The sequence below is a fragment of the Mandrillus leucophaeus genome, unplaced genomic scaffold (assembly GCF_000951045.1).
Source record: "Mandrillus leucophaeus isolate KB7577 unplaced genomic scaffold, Mleu.le_1.0 Scaffold72, whole genome shotgun sequence".
Classification (NCBI taxonomy): domain Eukaryota; kingdom Metazoa; phylum Chordata; class Mammalia; order Primates; family Cercopithecidae; genus Mandrillus; species Mandrillus leucophaeus.
This window is the reverse complement of record NW_012107808.1, coordinates 5128838-5150207: the sequence shown is the minus strand read 5'-3', so window position 1 is coordinate 5150207 and position 21370 is coordinate 5128838. Positions and strand designations below refer to the sequence as shown.

Genomic DNA, 21370 nt, shown 5'->3' with positions numbered 1-21370 from the left:
TTTTGAGACAGGGTCTTGCTCTGTTACCCAGGCTGGAGTACAGTTGTGCGAACATGGCTTACTGCAGCCTCAACCTCCCAAGCTCATGCGATCCTCCCACTTCAGCCTCCTGAGTAGCTGGGACTACAGGCACACAGCACCATGCCCAGCTAATTTTTAAATTTTTTGTAGAGATGGGTTTCACCATGTTGCCCAGGCTGGTCTTGAACGCCTGAGCTCAAGTGATCCTCCCACCTTGGCCTCCCAAAGTGTTGGTATTATAGGTGTGAGCCACTGCACCCAGTCACAATACTGAGTTTTATTATTCAAACAAACGGGTTGAATTTTTTTCCCAATTACTCTATGTTCTACAGTAAAAATTTATAGTTTTCTGCATAGAGGTTCTGTACATTTATTTTTACACATATTACCAGATATTTCATGGTTTTTCTTGCTTTTGAAAAAGGATCCTTTTTGTATCATATTTTCTAACTGATTACTGCTGACATGAAGAAAGCTATTTAGTTGTTTTATACTTCTCTTGTATCTATTATCTGAGGCTAACGTGAGATCAAACAACTTCAGTAGCTTTTCAACCTTTCTGTAAATAGAAACTTGTATTATGGTGTAAGTTTATCTTTACTTAATCAACATTTTAAATCAACAATTTACACATACACCCACACGCAGTTTCTCCATACTCTTGTGCAAGTAAAACTGTCCCATACAAGAGAGATTTCAGGTTGATTCCCCAGCAGGAGTCTGGGCTTTGCTTCTTGCGCTTTCTAGCATCAGAGCAACGGGCCAGCTCAGCACAAAGGGTGAGTCACTATCCAGTTCACCTTCTTAACCATCTGACACTCTGAACAGCTACGATATTCACTCTAATTAGGATCCAGTCAGGATCTTTTCTGCTCATGTATTATAACACATTCAAGGGGTCCCTGTGCCCAAATACTTCATCAAGGGGAGAGTCTGTCTCTAGGTGGCTTTTTTCTCTCCTGTGTCCATTAAAAAACAAAAAACAAAAAACCAAGAGCCTTCAAGTTCATTCTGCCACAATGGTCTCCTTCAGCTAATTCGACTGTCTAATCTTTATCAGTTCACTGATAATGGTCAAAAGTTTTCTCCTGTACTATGCAGCCATAAAAAAAGATGAGTTCACGTCCTTTGCAGGGACATGGATAAAGCTGGAAACCACTATTCTCAGTAAACTATCAGAAGGACAGAAAACCAAACACTTTTCACTCATAGGTGGGAATTGAACAATGAGAACACTTGGACACAGGGAGGGGAACATCATACACTGGGGCCTGTCGGGAGGTGGGGGGCTGGAAGAGGGATAGCATTAGGAGATATACTAATATAAATGACAAGTTGATGGGTGCAGCAAACCAACATGGCACACGTATACCTATGTAACAAACCTGCACGGTGTGTACATGTACTCTAGAACTTAAAGTATAATAATAATAATAAAAAGTTTTCTCCTAATGGATTAAAAGGTATTCTTTAAACCTGGAGTTTTATAAACAGGTTTTCTATCTTAAAAAGGCCAGGTTGTTTTTCTCCTACATATTTAAACATTTAAAACTGCATTTAAGTGTTTAAATGGCTTTATTTTATTTTATTTTATTTTATTTTATTTCTGAGACAGGGTCTCACTCTGTCACCTGGGCTGGAGTGCAGTGGTGCAATCTCAGCTCACTGCAACCCCTGCCCCCAGGGCTCAAGCGACTCTCCCACTTTAGCCTCCTGAGTATCTGGGGCTACAGGTATGTGCCACCATGCCTATCTAATTTTTTCTATTTTTAGTAGATACAGGGTTTTGCCATGTTGACCAAACTCCTGAGCTCAGGTGATCCACCTGCCTTGGCCTCCCAAAGTGCTGGGATTACAGGGGTGAGCTACCACACCCAGCCTTCAATGACATTTTAGAGGTCAGCAAAATACTTCTAAAGTCATGTCCTATACAGCTGTTTTTTAAACATGCGCTATGCTCTTAATGTCAATTGTCCTCTGATCTGTGAGGCCATGTGACTCATGCTTGCCGACAGAATGCAGGCAGAAGTGCTGCGTAGGCACACCCTCGCTTTGCTCATACTCACCACCCCGCCCTCAACTTAACCTGGAGGATTCCAGAGCCTGAAGGAGGTGGAACCACAAGAAGGAAGGAGTCTGGTTCCCTAAATGACTGTGGAGCAGAGACTCCATCCTCAATGAACTGTAATGTGAATGAGAAATAAACTCTTACTATGCTAAGCCACTGAAATAAAGTTACTGTTTTAAATGTAGTAAGCCTATCCCTAGATAATACAGAAATGTTAGGTAAAGGCCTTGAGACTGACAATAATTTGGAATAGCTGACCAGGGAAATAAAAAGGGTAATGATAATGACCAAGATCAAACTGATGGAGGGGCTGTGAGAGCCCAGCAAAGACTGGGCCACACAAATCCATACTAACACCAATCCACATGGTTGTATAATAAATTCAATTTGGCTATGTTAAATCACTTTTTAAATCGAATGGTTAAAAGAGCAACAAAATATTTTTAATGAAATATTATACGGGATCCCAAAATACAAACTAGAGAAATACAGAGCAGATGTGGCTGAAGCAAGACTGGAAGACCTAGAACCTCATCTGCTGAGCTCCTAAGACACCTGCAGAACCTGCCTGCAGAGTCCCAGGACTCTAAAGGTCAATGTGAAAACTCATGATTTTATGGTATCGCTAAGCTTAAGTTGCTAATGTTAATATTTCTGTTATCAACATTAAACTAAATTATTTAAAAGTATGTTTTTTGTTTCTATTTTCTACTATGAATAAATGCTTATTTCTCACTTACTATAATTCAAGTATTCAAAGCTCTTAATTTCTCTTTCAGATGGCACAGCCTTTGCCCACATGGCTCTAGTTTCTCCATTTGTGTTGTCTGTTACTTTCCCCCATTTTTCTCACTGTATTTTCAACTTTCTTCTGTACTGAAGTATTATTCCTGACTCAATATATATTTAATGCCACCATGTGCTAAGCACTAGGATGCATGATGAACAAGACCAATATGGTTGCAAATTCTCAGGAGAATTAAATTTTCTAAGTGATTGCAATTCTTTTAAACTTATATAACTATTTCCTAATTTCATTACACTATGATGACAATGTGACCTGGGCTACTTCCTCAAGCTCATGAAGGTTTTCACAGTGGTCCAGCATCTACTGATCCTGCCCATGAGGTCATGTTCTCCAGGAATACCTACTATCCATAAACCGGATTGCCAACATCTGCTCTCCTTTTCTGCCCTTCCAGGTGTATTTCCCAATTCCATTCAACAGCTTTGATTAACTGGCTTTTTAGTGCATTTAAACTGTTTTGTTTTGACCTGGGCTTTATTTGTTTTTGATGTAATTTCCTTTCATCTGAACCTATTTTTAAGATCTGTGTAGTAAAATATACTTCAATCTCATTAGGGAGAAAAAGGTATTTCCTCTTTCTCTTCTAAAATTCTCTTGTTTCATAGAAGTGACTTTTTTCCCTGAGCTCATACAACTTTGGTCCATTTCTATTGCTGAACAATTTTTTTGTCAGAGGTACCATGATTTTTCCAATACACGTATCCTTAAATTGGATTTATTGCTCATTACTTATGCTGTCCAGATGACTCAAGACTAGTCCAAAGCAGGCCTACTGTATCTTGTTCACTGGAGAAAGCAGTCAAGCCTGACATAAAAAAGCATATATAAAGGTTTATCTTCAACTTCCCCGTCTGGTACCAAAGTGTTAGCAGATGTCACTTTATAAAGATGGAAAGCAAGTTACTTTATAAGAGCTTGTGCATTTATTTCACAACAGACATATTGTTGTGGGAAGTCAGGGACCCTGAACGGAGGGATGGGCTGGAGCCACGGCAGAGGAACATAAATTGTGAAGATTTCATGGACATGTATCAGTCGCCAAAATTGGTACTTTTATAATTTCTTACGCCTGTCTTTACTGCAATCTCTGAACATAAATTGTGAAGATTTCATTTTAATATGGACATTTATCATTTCCCTAATAATACTCTTATAATTTCTTACGCCTGTCTTACTTTAATCTCTTAATCCTGTTATCTTCATAAGCTGAGGATGTATGTCACCTCAGGACCACTACTGTACAAATTGATTGTAAAACGTGTGTTTGAACAATATGAAATCAGTGCACCTTGAAAAATATCAGAATAACAGTGATTTTAAGCAACAAGGGGAGACAACCATAAGGTCTGACTGCCTGTGGGGTTGGGCAGAATAGAGCCACATTTTCTTCAGACGTGCAAGTAGGAGAGATATTGCTAAATTCTTCTCCTGGCAAGGAATATTAAATATTAAGACCCTAGAAAAAGAATTGCATTCCTGGGGAGGTCTATAAATGGCCGCTGTGGGAGTCTCTGTCTTATGTGGTTGAGATAAGGACTGAAATATGCCCTGATGTCCTGCAGTACCCTCAGGCTTATTAGGGTGAAAAAAATCCCACCCTGGTGAATTTGAGGTCAGACCGGTTCTCTGTTCTCGAACTCTGTTTTCTGTTGTTTAAGATGTTTATCAAGACAATACGTGTACAGCCGAACATAGACCCTCACCAGTAATTCTAATTTTGCCCTTGCCTTGTGATCTTGCTTTGCCCTTTGCCTTGTGATCTTTATTGGCCTCAGAAGCATGTGAACTTTGTTCTCCTTTTTTGCCCTTTGAAGCATGTGATCTTTGTGACCTACTCCCTGTTCGTACACTCCCTCCCCTTTTGAAATCCCTAACAAAAACTTGCTGGTTTTGCAGCTCAGGGGGCATCATGGACCTACCGATATGTGATGTCACCCCCAGCAGCCCAGCTGTAAAATTCCTCTCTTTGTACTCTTTCTCTTTATTTCTCAGACTGGTCGACACTTGGGGAAAATAAAGAGAACCTACATTGAAATATTGGGGGCTAGTTCCCCTGATAACATATAATCAGTTTTGTTACAGGACAAAAAGACTCATCTAGCACCAGGAAGAAAATAAATCCCCTTCGAAGGAACAAATACTAGAAGTTATTTCCACTGCTCAACTGAATACTGGTGTTGAATGGAGAACACTGCAAAGAGGTGAAATGCATAGAAGTAAAATGCATCCTTGAGCATCTTCTCTAGGAAACTCAGACTGACCTAGCCCAAGGACCTAAGAACCAAAGGAAGACCCGTTAGGTAGGAAGAAGCAGAACAAGGCTCTTACTGACTTAGACAGTACTATAAAACTATACTCTTGTAAGTATACAAGAGGGAAATTCTAAATTTAGAAAGAAATTTTCAACTAAAATATTTAATAATAGCTTTTCACTGGAACTACTAAATGCAAATACATTTTGTTCTTTAACCACCTTGTTAGAATGGATAAACAGGCCACTGAATCAGTTTTCATCTTACCCTGAAAAATCAGCAGAATATTGTCCATAGTCAAAGATATAGACTCGAGTAACTTGGCACACTGTGAGGTATCCCAGAGCAAACACAAAGCAGTAACTGCAAAACAAAAATAAGCTACATTAATGAAGATAAAAGACTCATTTTGTTAAAGAGTACATTTTAAAGTAATTTATTAGCTAAATGACATGGTTCAGAAATTAAATATTACTAGATCTACTCTACAAACAGCCTTCTTTAATAAATTAGGAAAACTCTTTTCTAGCATCTGCTTCAGTTTACTTGACTATCACCTTCAATGGTAAATTCATTTTATTCATTTCCTTGTGAGAGACACACACACACTAATTTATATATCTGAAAGTCATGATCATGAACATAAATACGTGGTTAGTATGTGTTCCATTTATTCCTCCTTTCTAGGACACAAAAGTTAGCACAAAAATATTTGGCTAAGGTATACATTAAACAAATTCTTAATAGAATTTTGAAAAAAACTTGTCTTCGATAGTCTAAAAGCATACCTTCTTAGTATGAGTCGGGTGGCATTTACACACATTTCATAGCTATGAACACTTAGTGATTTCTACAAACTTAAGATGCTTGGAATATAGTTAAAATTAAAAACACAGCATGGGAAAAAGAACTTATATATCAACAGGAGAGAAGAGAAACCCAGAAACAGACTCCAGAATACTTAACATTGAATAGGATGAAGGCTGCAATGCAAATTATCAGGGAATGGATGAGTTGTTATCTAATTGGTTCAAAATCTGGCTGGGGAAAAGAAAGCTATGCCTTCATCTCACACCAAAACAATTCTATGCGGATTAATGAATTACATGTAAAATATACAAGTACAACAAATAGGAACTGTGACTAAATATTCAAATGTTCTGAAATTGGGGAAAGACTTTCTAAACATATATGATATAGAAGAAATCAAGGGGGGAAAAAACCTTTAACTAAAAAAAAAATTTGACCAAATAAAAATCTTTGTCATGTAGGCAGTTCAGGTGGTTTTATGAAAGTTGTTTCAAACTTTTGACAAATAGTTAATTATAATCTTTTGAATTATTCCTGAGCAAAGAACAGGGAAGGAGAGCTTCTTAATCCAAATGTTTAACAAAGTTAATATATTCATGATTGCTATATCTGACAAAAATAGCATATATGGATACCCATACACAAAGCATTGAGAAATCACATTTAAAATAATTTCTAAAAATTATATGGCTGCACTTTCCAAAGATGCCCAAAACAGTATCTCCCATTTCATACGTTCTTCTGCAGCCTGTGCTGCTCCCTGTCAAGAGGAGTCGTCTACCTCTCTGCCCACTTTGAGTGTGGGCTGGCCTTCTAACTGCACAGACCAGCGGATTACAGAAGCAACATTTTGCTAGTTCCAGGTGCGAACCATAATTAACCTGGCAGTTTCTACTTTTTGCCTTTTAGAATTTGGTTGTCGGGAAGAAGTGTGACTATCCTGAGACCACTACATGTAGAGATTCTGGAGGATGAGAGACCATGCACAGAAAGAGAGAGAGAGAAAGAACAAGAGAGAAAAGGTGGGATAAAGGAAGGGTTGGGGATTGGGTTGGGTCTAGGCCCTAATCAAGGAACTGATCACACACATCTAGGAGAGAAGGAAGGAAGGAAAGAGGGGTGAAGGAGAGAGGAGCAGGGTGGAGATGGAGAGTGAGGCACCAAGGAGCACCAAGTGGTTAGACATGTGAGTGAGGAAGCTAATTCCACATGGAAAAAAGATGATGCTATCCAGTGGAACCCTTCCTGAACTGCTTACCCACAGTCATAAGCAACCTAATACAGAGTATCACTTTGTTTTAAGCCACTATGTTTTCATGTAATGACATAATCAAAACAGAAACTGATAACTGAAAATGGGGTGCTACTGTAACCAAACACCTTCATGGAATATGTCAGATAAGAAGCCGTTTCTAAGAATCCTAAGGGCATGCCTCTTAGACATTCTCTTATGACAGATTTAAAAAAAGTTTTTAAGAAGCTCAAGGGTGTTGTTACACAGCACCCCGACTCTCAAAGTAGAAAGGAGGCTGTCTAAAAGAGATTTGTGGGTATAGTTTCTGTCTAATGTAGAGGATTACAATTAGATACACAGGAAGCCCACATAGTTCTCTAATGGGCTTATAAAAGATTAGACTGAAAAGGAGAGACAGTTCAAAATGAAAAGAGAAGTTTAGGTCCCCAAATTTTACCCATAGGAAGCAGTCTAGCAAAGCTATTCAAATGCAAAACCTGGCCATTTCTTATGAAAAAGGACGACTAGTCCATGGTGTGGAGTCAAGAGCTCAGAGGATGAAGCCAAAAGCCACATAGATGCACTCAAGGGACTGGGTCTGGGCCCTAATCAAGGAACTGATCATACATATCTGTCTGGATTTCACAACCACCGTGGACTAGGGCTGAGAAGCATCTTACAGTCCGATAGTTTTCATTAACAATAGTGTCTCCTACAGCTGTCCTATTGCTGATCATCCCTGGATACTAAGTGTGTGAGGGGCAAAAAGTTTGCCTGTTAGTCCGCTGGCCTTCAGATCAAAAAGAACTGTACTTGGGGACCCACCCCAAGAAGCCTCATCCAGGCCTGACTTAGATGACAAGATCAAGAACTTGAGCTTGATGTCCTAATGAGATGAGACTTTGGGGATCCTGGGAGGAAAGTGAGTAAACTTTTATGTAGGATTCATGTGAACTGTGGGGGCCAGAGGACTGGCTGTCTTTCAAGACTGCTGCCATCAATAACATCCCTCCCTGTTGTACATGTCTAACTCTTTACATCAAGAGCTGAAAGAAAATTCTTGCTATAGTTTGGATGATTGCCTCCTCTAAAACTTCATGTAGAAATCTAATCTCTAACGCTGGAGGTGGGGTCTAATGGGAGGTGTCTGGGTCATGGGGGCAGATTCCTCATGTAGATGAATGCCTTCCCTGGGGGATGAGGAGGTGAGTGAGTTCTCACTCTGTTTATTCTCTTGAGACCTGGTTGTTAAAAAGAGCCTGGCACCTCCCTGCTCTTTCCTCCGCTCTGGCCACATGGTCTCTGCACACACTGGCTCCCCTTCACCTTCTGCCACATGGAGAAGCAGCCTGAGGCCCTCACCAGAGGCAGATGCTCAATGTTGAACTTTCTAATCATCAGAACCATAAGCCAAATAAACTTTTTCTCTTTATAAATTACCCAGTCTCAGGTATTTCTTTATAGAAACACTAAATTAAGACACTTTCCTGTCCCATCCCCCTTGAATCTATGCTAGACTTAATAACTTGTTTTTACCAATAGAATACAGTGCAAATCATAGACAGAATTAAAAATCACATGATATCTCAACAGATGCAGAAAAAGGATTTGGCAAATATCCCGCATGCCTCTATGATTAAAACCCACAGCAAATTGGTATACAAGGGACATACCTTAATGTAATAAAAGCCATCTATGACAAACCCACAGCCAACATAACACCGAATGGGGAAAAGTTGAAAGCATTCTTGCTGAGAACAGGAACAAGACAAGGATGCCCACTCTCAACACTCCTCTTCAACACAGTACTGGAAGTCCTAGCTAAAGCAATAAGAAAGACAGAAAGACAGAAAGAAAGAGAAAAAGAGAGAGAGAGGAGAAAAGAAAAGAAAAGGGCATCCACATCAGTAAAAAGGAAGTCAATTTACCTTGAAAACCCTAAGGACTCCTCCAGAAAGCTCCTAGAACTTATTGATAAAAGAATTCAGCAAAGTTTTCTGGATATAAGATTAATGTACAGAAATCCATAGCTCTTCCATACACCAAACAGCAACAAAGTGGATAATCGAATCAGTAATTCAACCCCTTTTACAAGAGCTACAAAAACATAAAATACTAAGGAATACACCTAACCAAGGAGTCAAAAGATCACTACAAGGAAAACTACAAAACACTGCTGAAGGAAATCATAGATGACACAAACAAATGGAAAACACATCCTATGCTCATGGATGGGTAGAATCAGCATTATGGAAATGACCATACTGCCAAAAGCAATTTACAAATTCAATGCAATCCCCATCAAAATATCACCATCATTCTTCACAGAGTTAGAAAAAGCAGTTCTAAAATTCATATGGAACCAAAAAAGAGCCCGCATAGCCAAAGCAAGACTAAGCAAAAAGTACAAATCTGGAAGCATCACACTACCTGATTTCAAACTATACTATAAGGCCATAGTCACAAAAACAGCATGGTACTGGTATAAAAATAGGCACACAGACCAGTGGAACAGAATACAGAACCCATAAATAAACCCAAATACTTAGAGCCAACTGATCTTCAACAAAGCAAACAAAAAAGTAAAATGGGGAAAGGACACCCTTTTCAACAAATGGATAATTGGCTAGCCACATGTAGGAGAATGAAACTGGATCCTCATCTCTCACCTTATACAAAAATCAACTCAAGATGGGTTAAAGACTTAAACCTAAGACCTGAAACTATAAAAATCCTAGAAGATAACATTGAAAAACCCTTCTAGACTTTGGCTTAGGCAAGGATTTCATGACCAAGAACCCAAAAGCAAATGCAATAAAAATGAAGATAAATAGTTGGGACCTAATTAAACTGGAGAGCTTTTGCATAGCAAAAGGAACAGTCAGCAGAGTAAACAGACAATTCACAGAGTGGGAGAAAATCTTTACAACCTGTACATCTAACAAAGGACTAATATCCAGAATCTACAACAAACTCAAACAGTAAGAAAAAAACAAACAATCCCATCAAAAAGTGGGCTAAGGACATGAATAGACAGTTCTCAAAAGAAGATATACAAATGGCCAACAAACATATGAAAAAATGCTCACATCACTAATGATCAGGGAAATGCAAATCAAAACCACAATGCGATACCACCTCACTCCTGCAAGAATGGTCATAATAAAAAAACTGTAGATAATAGTGTGGATGCAGTGATCAGGGAACACTTCTACACTGCTGGTGGGAATGTAAACTAGTACAGTCACTATGGAAAGCAGTGTGGAGATTCCTTTAAGAATTAAAAGTAGAACTACCATTTGATCCAGCAATCCCACTACTGGGTATCTACCCAGAGGAAAAAAAAGTCATTATTTGAAAAAGATACTTGCACATGCATGTTTATAGCGCACAATTCACGACTGCAAAACCGTGGAACCAACCCAAATGCCCATCAATCAACAAGTGAATAAAGAAACTGTGGTGTATATATAGATATATGATGGAATACTACTCAGCCATAAAAAGGAACAGCATTTGCAGTGACCTGGATGAGACTGGAGACTATTACTGTAAGTGAAGTAACTCATGAATGGAAAACCAAACATCGTATGTTGTGATATGTGGGAACTAAGCTATGAGGATGCAAAGGCATAAGAATGATACAATGGACTTTGGGGACTTGGGAGGAAGAGTGGGAGGGGGGCAAGGGATAAAAGATTACAAATATGGTACAGTGTATACTGCTTGGGTGATGGGTGCACCTCGATACAGCGTATCATGACTGTAGCCAGTACAGCTTAAACAGAAAACAAACAAAAAACCAAAAATCTCATTAACATAAGCAAAAATATTAACCAACGTTCATATTGGAACTACATTCATTTGCCAATAATGTGAGCAACTACTTTACTAAACAGGATAGTAACCAAGCATTTATTCATAGTCATTTTGGTCAGATTACAGTTGAATTGCAGCCATAAGTTAGCTATGAGAGTTCAGAAACAAACAAGCAAAAAAAAATCAATGAAAGTGTTTTGTGAGAATCAACGAGCTACACAGAATTGAAAATAAAGGATATTCTATTCTCATTATTATTTGTAAATTGTGCACTAAGTCTGTAAAATTTACAATAAACTCACGTATGCATATTTATGCATTTTTTTCTAGAAAGCCAGTTAGTTGGTACTCACCAATATACCCCTACTAGCCACATGTAGTTACTGAGCTCTTGAAATGTGGCTAGTATAAACTAAGATAAGCTGCAATTGTAAAATACACCCCAGATTTTGAAGACTAAGTATAAAAACAAAAATTGTTTTCATTGATTATACTTTGAAATATTATTTTGGCTATATTGGGTAAAACAGAATGTTATTACTAAAATATATTAATGTGCTTTTTTTTTCAGTTTTTAAACTGTGACTACTGGAATTTTTTTTTTTTCTTTCTGAGACTGAGTCTAGCTCTGTCGCCCAGGCTGGAGTGCAGTGGCACAATCTCAGCTCACTACAACCTCTACCTCCCAGGTTCAAGCGATTCTCCTGCCTCGGCCTCTCGAGTAGCTGGGACTATAGGTACCCGCCATCACACCCAGCTAATTTTTGTAATTTTAGTAGAGATAAGGTTTCACCACATTGGCCAGGCTGGTCTTGAACTCCTGACCTCAAGTGATCCACCTGCCTCAGCCTCCCAAAGTGCTGGAATTACAAGCATGAGCCACCATGCCCAGCCAGAAACCTTTAAATTATATCTGTGGCTTGCATTGTATTTCTATCACACAGTGCTAGACGGTTTTCCTGAAAAAAGGAAAACAGACACAGCGGGTGGGGCTTTTCACATTTTTGCCACTCTCTCTACCTAGAATATGGATCTGACGGCTGCTGTAGCAGCCATCTTGCACCCATGAGGTAATAAGCTAAGAGGCAGAACAAGGCGGGAAACCTGGTTCTTTAATGACACTGTTGAGCTGCTATACCAGCTCTGGACAATGTAACTTGAGAAAGAATTCTAGGTGGTGGGGGTTTTTCTGTTTTGTTTTGTTTACTGTCTGTACTCCTCCAAAAGCACATCAAACTTTTGTTGCTATCTTGTCTTTCGAATTAGACTGCAGGGAAGGGTGTTGGGAAAAGCCTTTGATTTTTCAAGTTCACACATCAGCAGAGAGAGCAGATATATAAGCCACTATGTGCACAAATTATTTTAAGTGCAACAGTCCATTTATGAATTTCACGGAATATCTTCAAATAGAAGAATATACATGCAAATAAAATCCAGACCAACCTGGGCTGGATTTAAATAACAGTCCCAATCAGTTTTTATTATTCCTACCTGTGTGACCTTAGAAAGTGACTATCCTTCTGCATCCTGGTTCTCTCACTTCTAAAAGGTGGACGCACTATTCTAGGGATCCTGGCTACGGTAACCCCATCACTGTCATCTCACCCTCCTTGCAACTGACTGGTTTATGGGAGGCAGAAAACTTAGGTCTGGTTGATGAAGCCTGACACAGAGCTTTTGGAAAGGCCTTTCTTACTCTTAGTGTGACACTTGCTGTTGGCACGTCTGTATGTGCAGTGTCCATCTTTAGCTTACAAGGAGCTAGCCTGAGGACAAAGTCAATATGCTGAGACGGCAAAATAAGTGTTTTGATGTCCTCATCAACACTGAGCTGCTGAATTAATGAAAACGAGGTGCCTTGTCTCATGACTTCTAGCTTCGAGAGGTAACCTTTCTCTGCTGTTTACACCATTCAGATACTACTATAAGTTGGGATTTCTGCTCTTCACAGCCAAAAGAATTCAGATATGATTATTACTAATATCAAAATAAAATTAACAGCTTCTGAAGAGTTCCAGAACAGAACATTTTCTTATTAATTGAATAAGAACTGTTGAATTGCTGCCTTATTTCAAAAGGTGAAACCACATCTAAAATATCTGTTCACTTAGGTGTTAGATACAGAGTGGAAATTGCTCAGGGAAATTGCTAATTCCCATGTAGCAGCAACTATGGGAATTAATGAACTAGAAAGGCTGAAGAGAACTAAAAACGAATTGTTTTCAAAAAAGGAAAACAGGTGATGTCACCAAAAGGTTCAAAATCCTGATGGGAATGAAAACAAAAACTAACAAATGAGTGTTTGTTTTAACACGATGAAATCAAATTAAACTGTTTATTCTCCAAGGTTCTCAGGCTTCGACGGCTTTGGTTGTAGCCCAACTGCACAGAAGGCTTGCACATTTGAATGCTAACTTTTTTCTCTCTATTCTGCCTTCCCCTCTGTTTATATTTTCCAAGACTGTTTACTATGTACTTTTTGTTTTATAGTGTTTTATGCATTTTTTTGAAAAGTTAGAGGAATTACATTACCTGATTTAAAGACTAAGTATGAAGCTTCAGTAACCAAGACAATATGACATTGGCCTAAAGTTAGACACATAGATCAATGAACAGAATAAAGAGTACAGAAATAAAGCCATACGTAGATGGTAAACTGCAATTCAAAAGGAAGAAGTATTTGCAACAAACAGTGCTGGGACAAATGAACATACATATAGAAAAAATAAATTCCAACCCTTGTCTCTTAACATACACAAAAACTAACTCAATATGGATCACTGATCTAGGCACAAAAACAAGAACTGTAAAACTTCTAGGAGAAACTATTCATAAACCAAGGGCAGACACAGATTTCTCAGTAAAAGATAAAAAGCTCCTAACTAAAAAATGAAATTCACTTCATCAAAATTTAAAAGTTCTGCTCTTGGAAACTCACCACTAAGGAAATGAAAAGGCAAACATAGGTTGAAAACATTTTTTCATAATTTATCTATCTGACAAAGGACTTACATCCAAAACAGAAATAATGAATTATAACAAAAATTAAACCCAACAGTCAACAGATATGAACAAAATGTCCCAAAAGAAGATACACAATTCGTCAAACAGCACAGGAAAAAATGTTTGACATCATTAATCATCAGAGAAATCTAAATTAAAATCACAGTGAAATATCACTATATCCGTCAGACTGAGCACCATGGAAAAGGCTGAGAACACCGACTGCTGGCGGGAATGGAAAGGAACTGGCACTCGTATACACTGCCAGTGGGAGTGTAGAATGGTACAATCACTTTGGGAAGTCTGGCAATTTCTTACTGGATTAAAATATTTTTATCTGATTCCCCAGCAATTCCTCTCCTAGGTGTTTACACAAGAGAAAAGAAAATATGTATCAACAAAAAGACTTGAAGAATGTTTCAGAAGTTTTACTCCTAATAGCCCATTCTTGAATTTTTAAACAACTCAATGTCCACTAGTAGGTGAAAGGATACATAAATTGAGATATATTCATACTGTGGAAGAAAAAGGAACAAACTGTGAAACACAACAACAGGGCTGAGTTTTTTAAACATTAAGCTGAGTAAAAAATGCCAGACACAAAAGATTACAGAACGTATGATTCCGTTGCTATGAAATTCTAGAGCAAGCTAAATTGATCTATGGTGACAGAAAGCAGATCATCGGTTGCAGAAGACAGGATGGACTGACTGCAAAAGATCACGAAGGAACTTTCTGGGACAAGTGAAATGTGCTATATCTAGATTTAGAGTGGTAGTCACACTGGTCTATACATTTGTCCAAGCTCATGGAACAGGCAGCTTTATTTTATTTTGGATAAGTTGTACTTAAATAAAACTGATTAAGAAATTATTTGGGAACAAACAATTTTTGCACAAGCCCTCTGCAGATTCCTTCTTATCCTGGGGTCCCAGGGTTCAGTTTGCATCTTTGCTCCATTTACATTCATTTTTAACAGGAAATGGACACAGTGTGCAGTGCCCCTAAACAATTACAATAGTAACATCAAAGATCACTGATCTCAGATCACCATAACAGAGACAATAATGTTTGACGTGTTGTCAGAACTATCAAATGTAACACAGAGTCGCTAAGTGAACACATGTTGCTGGAAACCAGCATTGATGGATTTGCTGGGTGCAGGGATGTCACAAACTTTCTGTTTGTTTAACAAAAAGAAAAAAGGCAGTATCTATGGTGCACAATAAAATGGAATGCAATAAAACAGGTGTGCCCATATTTGTTTAACCTGAATTATAGTTCCTACCGGAAAGGCAGAAGGAATACTGAATTAAGGAGCTGTTACTGCTCCAGGCCTAAAAGGCTTGCAAGCCTCACTGAAATAGGCTTTTTATTAAACAGCTTTATTGATGTATAATTTACACACTATGAAATTTACTTATTGTATGTGTACAATTCAACAATTTTTAGTAAATGTGTAGAGTTGTGTGACCATACTGCAAGACCACTGCCCCAAGAGTTCCCTTGTGGTTACTTGCAGTAATCCCTAATTGTACCCTCAACCCTAGGCAACCACCAATCATTTTCTGTCTCTAGATCTGTCTTTTCTGGGAATCTCATGTAAATAAAATAATACGATATGTAGTCTTTTGTATCTGGCTTCTTCCACTTAGCAAGCTCTTGAGGTTCATCCATGTTGCAGCATACCTCAGCAGTTTGTTCTTTGTAAACTGCTGAATAGTATTCCATTGCATGAACATGCCACATTTCGTTTATCCTTTCACCAGCCAGTGAATATCTGGGCTGTTTGAAGCTTTTGGCTATTAATGAATAATGCTACTTGATGTGGACATATGTTTTTACCCTGGGTAGAAACCTAACAACAGACTTTTCAGGGCATATGGTAAGTTAATGTTTAACTTTCAACCAAAATGTTTTCCAAAGTGACTATAATTTTTATGCTCCTGTAAGCAACGTCTGAAGATTCCAGTTTCTTCATATCCTCACTAATGCTGGGTATTGTCAGTCTTTTAAACTACATCCATTCTAATGGATATATAGTGGTTATTACATATCATAGTTTTAATTTCATTATAGTTTTAATTTGCAATTCACTAATGACTAGTGATCTTGAGCATCTTTTAATTTGCATATTAGCCATGAAATGTCTAACCAGCAGTTTTGTTCATCTTTAAATTGGGTGGTCTTCTTGGTATTGATTGTACGAGTTCTGTACATCTTCAGGATCCAAGTCCTATATCAGACACATGTTTTGCAAGTATTTTTCTCCTGTGGCTTATCTCTTCATTTTCTTAAAGGTGTCTTTTGAATAGTAAAAGTTTTAAATTCTGAAAAACGAGTATTCAATTTTTTAATTTTATTATGATTTATTTTTAATTTTTTTTGAGACAGGTTCTCACTGTTTCTCAGGCTGGAGCACAGTGGTACAATTATAGCTCAATGTACCTTGGACTCCTGGGTTCAAGTGATCTTCCTGCCTTAGCCTTCCAAGCAGCTAGGACTACAGGTGTGCACCACCACATTGGGGTACTTTTCTAGTTAAAAACAATTGGGTCTCACTATGTTGCCCAGGCTGGTCTCAAACTCCTGGCCTCAAGTAATCCTCTTCCCTCAGCTTCCCAAAGTGCTGGGATCATAGGCATGTGCTATCACACCCAGCCAATTTTATTCTTTATGGACAATTCCTTGGTTGTCATACCTAAGAAGTCTTTGCCCAACCGAAAAGTCACAGAGAGTTTCTCCCATATTGTCTTCTGAAGTTTTAAAGGTTTAGCTGCTACATTTAAGACTACGATGCATTTTAAGTTGATTTTTATGTACGATGTGAGGTAAGGATCAGGTTCATTTCTGTGCATATAGAAACCTGATTGTCCCAGCACTGTGTATTGAAAAAACTATCCTTTTCCAACTGCCTTGGCACTTTTGTCAAAACTCAACTGACCATAAAGGTTTATTTTGGAACTCTCAATTTTGTTGCAAAGATTTATATGTCTATCCTTATGCCAATAGCACAATGTCTTGATCACAGTAGTATTAGTTTTGAAACTCAGGAGTATAAATCCTCAAACTCTGTTGTTCTTTTTCAAAATTATCTCGGTTATTTAAGGTCCTTAGTATTTCCATATAAATTTTAGGAAAAGCTTAAAACCTGCCAGTGTTTCTGTTAGGAATTGCATTAAATCTACAGATGAATTTGTGAAGAAATTCCATCTTAACAATGTAAAGTCTTCCAACTCATAAGTATAAAATACTTCTCCATTTAATCTTCCTTCTCTCAGGAATGTTTTATAGTTTTCAAGTGCAACTGCAATTATTTTATTAAATTTATTCCTAAGTATTTTATTCTTTTTGATGTTGCTGTGAATGGAATTGTTTTTATACCTGCATTTCTGGACTCTCAATTTGTAATATATAGAAATATAACTGATTTTGCACACTGGTCTTATAAACTGCAACCTTGCCAGCCTCATTTATTAGTCCCAAGAGTATTTTTCTCTGGCTATTCTAACACTCATCTGGTTTCTGTTTGCATGGCTTACATCTTTTCCACTCTTTTACCTTCAACCTATTCATGTCTTTAAAGTGTTTTTCTTGTAGACAACAAACATATGGTTAGATTTTTTTTTTCATCCAGTCTGACAACTTCTGACTTCTGATTAATATTTACTGTAAGTATTTATATGGTTAGATTTAACTGCTATTTGTTTTAGCTATGTCTCAGGCCTTTTTTGTTCCTCCTTTAGTGCCTTCTTTTGTATTAAACAAATATTTGGTAGTGAACTATTTTAATTCCTCTGTTGATTCTTTCAATGTACACTTTTTAGTTATTTAGCAATTGCTCTAGGAATTACCATGTGTCTCATTTCATCACAATCTATTTCAGATTAATACTGACTTAATTCTGATAAAATATGGCCAGCTTGCTCCAATACAGCTTCATTTTCTGTCATCCTTTGAGCTATTACTGTCATATATACGGCATCTACTAATTTTACAATACCAATAATATAGCATTATAGTTATTGCTTTAAACACTGTTTTGTCCTTTAAAAACTCAAGAAAAGAGAGATGCATACAGACTTCCACATTTACCCACCTGTTTACCATTTCTGGAGCTTCTCATTCCTTCCTATGGACTTCCTTTCAACCTTAAGGACTTCCTTTGGAATTTCTTATAAAGCAGGTCTTTGTTTATCTTGGAATGTCTTTACTAAACCTTCATTTCTGAAGGATAATTTTGCTGGATATAGAACTTGTAATTGAAAATTTTTCCTTCAGCATTTTGAATATGTCATTCTATTTCCTTCTGGCCTCCACTGTTCTGATAAGAATTTTATCATTGCTGTCTCTAAAATGAGTTGTTTTTCCCTCACTGATCTCAAGATATTCTCCTCATCTTTGTCTTTCAGCAGTATGACTTAGTGAAGATCTGTTTGTGTTTATCCTACTTGAGGTCTGTTGAGCTTCTTGGATCCACAGATTAATGTTTTACATCAAATTTGGGATATCAATGGCCATCATTTCCTCAAATGCTTTTTCTGTCCCTTTCTCTCTCCCCTCTCTTTTGTAACTCACATTAAACATTGTTGGTGCATGGGATATTATTCCATAGGTCTCTGAAGCTCTGTTTATTTTTCTTCAATATTTTTTATACCTTTTTTCTTCAGATTGGCTAATACCTTTGACATACCCTTAAGTTCACTGATTCTTTGGCCATTGCAAATCACTATGTAGCACTTATCGTGAACTTTTCATTTCGGTTCATTACTTTTCAGCTCTAGGACTTTCGTTTGTTTCCTTTTCAAAGTTTCCATTTCTTTATCTATATTCCCTATTTGTTAAATCATAATCCTCCTTATCTTAGTTCTTTAAATGTATTTATAACAGTTGTTTTGTCTGGTAAACCCAACATCTGGGTCCATTTAGAGGCGGTTTCAATTGACTGCTGTTTTCCTCATTTCTTATAATTTTTTAAACTGGACATGTTAGATAATACATGACAGTAACTCTGGATTTTAATCAACTTTTTCTTGAGCACTGCTGGGCTGTTTTTGTTTCTTAGCCTGACGTTAATCCACTGAATCTTTCTCACTCACAGTGAGAACTGATGCAGCAGCTGATGTCTCTACTCAGTTTTTTAAAGCCTCAGTGTTGTCTTTTAGCCTCACTCTAGAGGTTGCCCCCGTGTCTGCATATCTGAGTGGTCAGTCAATGATTAGTCGGAGCTTATGCTCAAACACCCGAAGCAAGTAAGAGAGTTGTTCAAAGTTCCATCTTTTTCCAGTCAGCCCTAGCTTTTACTTTCCCCCAGGTCCTCTCAGGCCTCATCTGTGCTGAGATGCAGCCATCATCAGCCAGGGGTGTGTGGAGATCTCATCAAGTCCCTCGATGGCTCTCTCACTTCCAAGATCTCCCTGTTAAATGATGGACCACCCTTAGGCTAGGAAAGCTGGAGGCATTCTGTTAGCTACTGCATGGGGTTCTCTGCCTTTCACTCCAAATCAAGTCAGCTGGTTTTCACGGCCAGCCTTGCCCTTGAAACCACGTTTGCAAACATTACAGTGGTAAGGGAGGTCTGACATAACTGACTCAAGCTGGCTTCTATCAGGCTAAACTGCTTTTGGAGGGGTTATAATAAACCTTTCTTGAACTGATCCTGCCCTTGTTCAAAAGTTGAAAGGGGACTGAGATTCTGAGATGGCCGAACAGGAACAGCTCCAGGCTACATCTCCTAGCGTGAGCGACACAGAAGACGGGTGATTTCTGCATTTCCAACTGAGGTACCGGGTTCATCTCACTGGGGCATGTTGGACAGTGGGTGCGGGACAGTGGGTGCAGCCCAGCAAGCGAGAACCAAAGCAGGGCAAGGCATCACCTCACCCGGGAAGCACAAGGAGTAAGGGAATTCCCTTTCCTAGCCAAGGGAAACTGTGACACACAGCACCTGGAAAATCGAGTCACTCCCACCCTAATACTGTGCTTTTCCAACGGTCTTAGCAAACGGTACACCAGGAGATTATATCCCGTGCCAGGCTTGGAGGATCCCATGCCCATGGGGCCTCCCTCATTGCTAGCACAGCAATCTGAGGTCTAACTGCAAGATGGCAGTGAGGCTGGGGGAGGGGCATCCGCCATTGCTGAGGCTTGAGTAGGTAAACAAAGTGGCCTGGAAGCTGGAACCGGGTGGAGCCCAACGCAGCTCAGGAAGGCCTGCCTACCTCTGTAGACTCCACCTCTGGGGACAGGGCAAAGCCAAACAAAAGGCAGCAGAAACCTCTGCAGATTTAAATGTCCCTGTCTGATAGCTTTGACGAGAGTAGTGGTTCTCCCAGCATGGAGTTTGAGATCTGAGAACGGACAGACTGCCTCCTCAAGTGGGTCCCTGACCCCCGAGTAGCCTAACTGGGAGGCACTCCCCAGTAAGGGCAGACTGACACCTCACATGGCCAAGTACCCCTCTGAGATAAAGCTTCCAGAGGAACGACTAGGCAGCAACATTTGCTGTTCAGCAATATTCACTCTAATGCAGCCTCTGCTGCTAATACCCAGGCAAACAGGGTCTGGAGTGGACCTCCAGCAAAAACTCCAACAGACCTTCAGCTGAGGGTCCTGACTGTTAGAAGGAAAACTAACAAACAGAAAGGACATCCACACCAAAACCCCATCTGTACGTCACCATCATCAAAGACCAAAGGTAGATAAAACCACAAAGAGGGGAAAAAACAGAGCAGAAAAGCTGAAAATTCTAAAAATCAGAGCACCTCTCTCCCTTCAAAGGAATGCAGCTCCTCACCAGCAGCAGAACAAAGCTGGACAGAGAATGACTTTGACGAGTTGAGAGAAGGCTTCAGACGATCAAAATTCTCCAAGCTAAAGGAGGAAGTTCGAACACATCACAAACAAGCTAAAAACCTTGAACAAAGATTAGATGAATGGCTAACTAGAACAACCAATGTAGAGAAGTCCTTAAAAGACCTGATAGAGCTGAAAACCATGGCACGAGAACTACATGACAAATGCACAAGCTTCAATAAGTGATTCGATCAACTGAAGAAAGGGTATCAGTGACTGAAGATCAAACTGATGAAATGAAACTAGAAGAGAAGTTTGGAGAAAAAAAGAGTAAAAAGAAACAAACAAAGCTCCTGAGAAATATGGGACTATGTGAAAAGACCAAATCTACATCTGATTGGTATACCTGAAAGTGACAGGGAGAATGGAACCAAGTTGGAAAACACTCTGCAGGATATTATCCAGGAGAACTTCCCCAACCTAGCAAGGCAGGCCAACATTCAAATTCAGGAAATACAGAGAATGCCACAAAGATACTCCTCAAGAAGAGCAACCCCAAG

The 21370-nt window shown here is 38.8% G+C and overlaps 1 protein-coding gene across 1 annotated transcript in view; it reads right to left on the bottom strand.

Annotated features, from left to right (window-relative positions):
* MBOAT2 (membrane bound O-acyltransferase domain containing 2) overlaps positions 1 to 21370 on the bottom strand; it is a 110364-nt gene that overhangs the window by 43779 nt on the left and 45215 nt on the right. The window contains exon 3 of the mRNA XM_011965327.1: positions 5417 to 5512. Coding sequence (XP_011820717.1) covers positions 5417 to 5512 — 96 coding nt within the window. The remainder of the gene's footprint in view (positions 1 to 5416; positions 5513 to 21370) is intronic.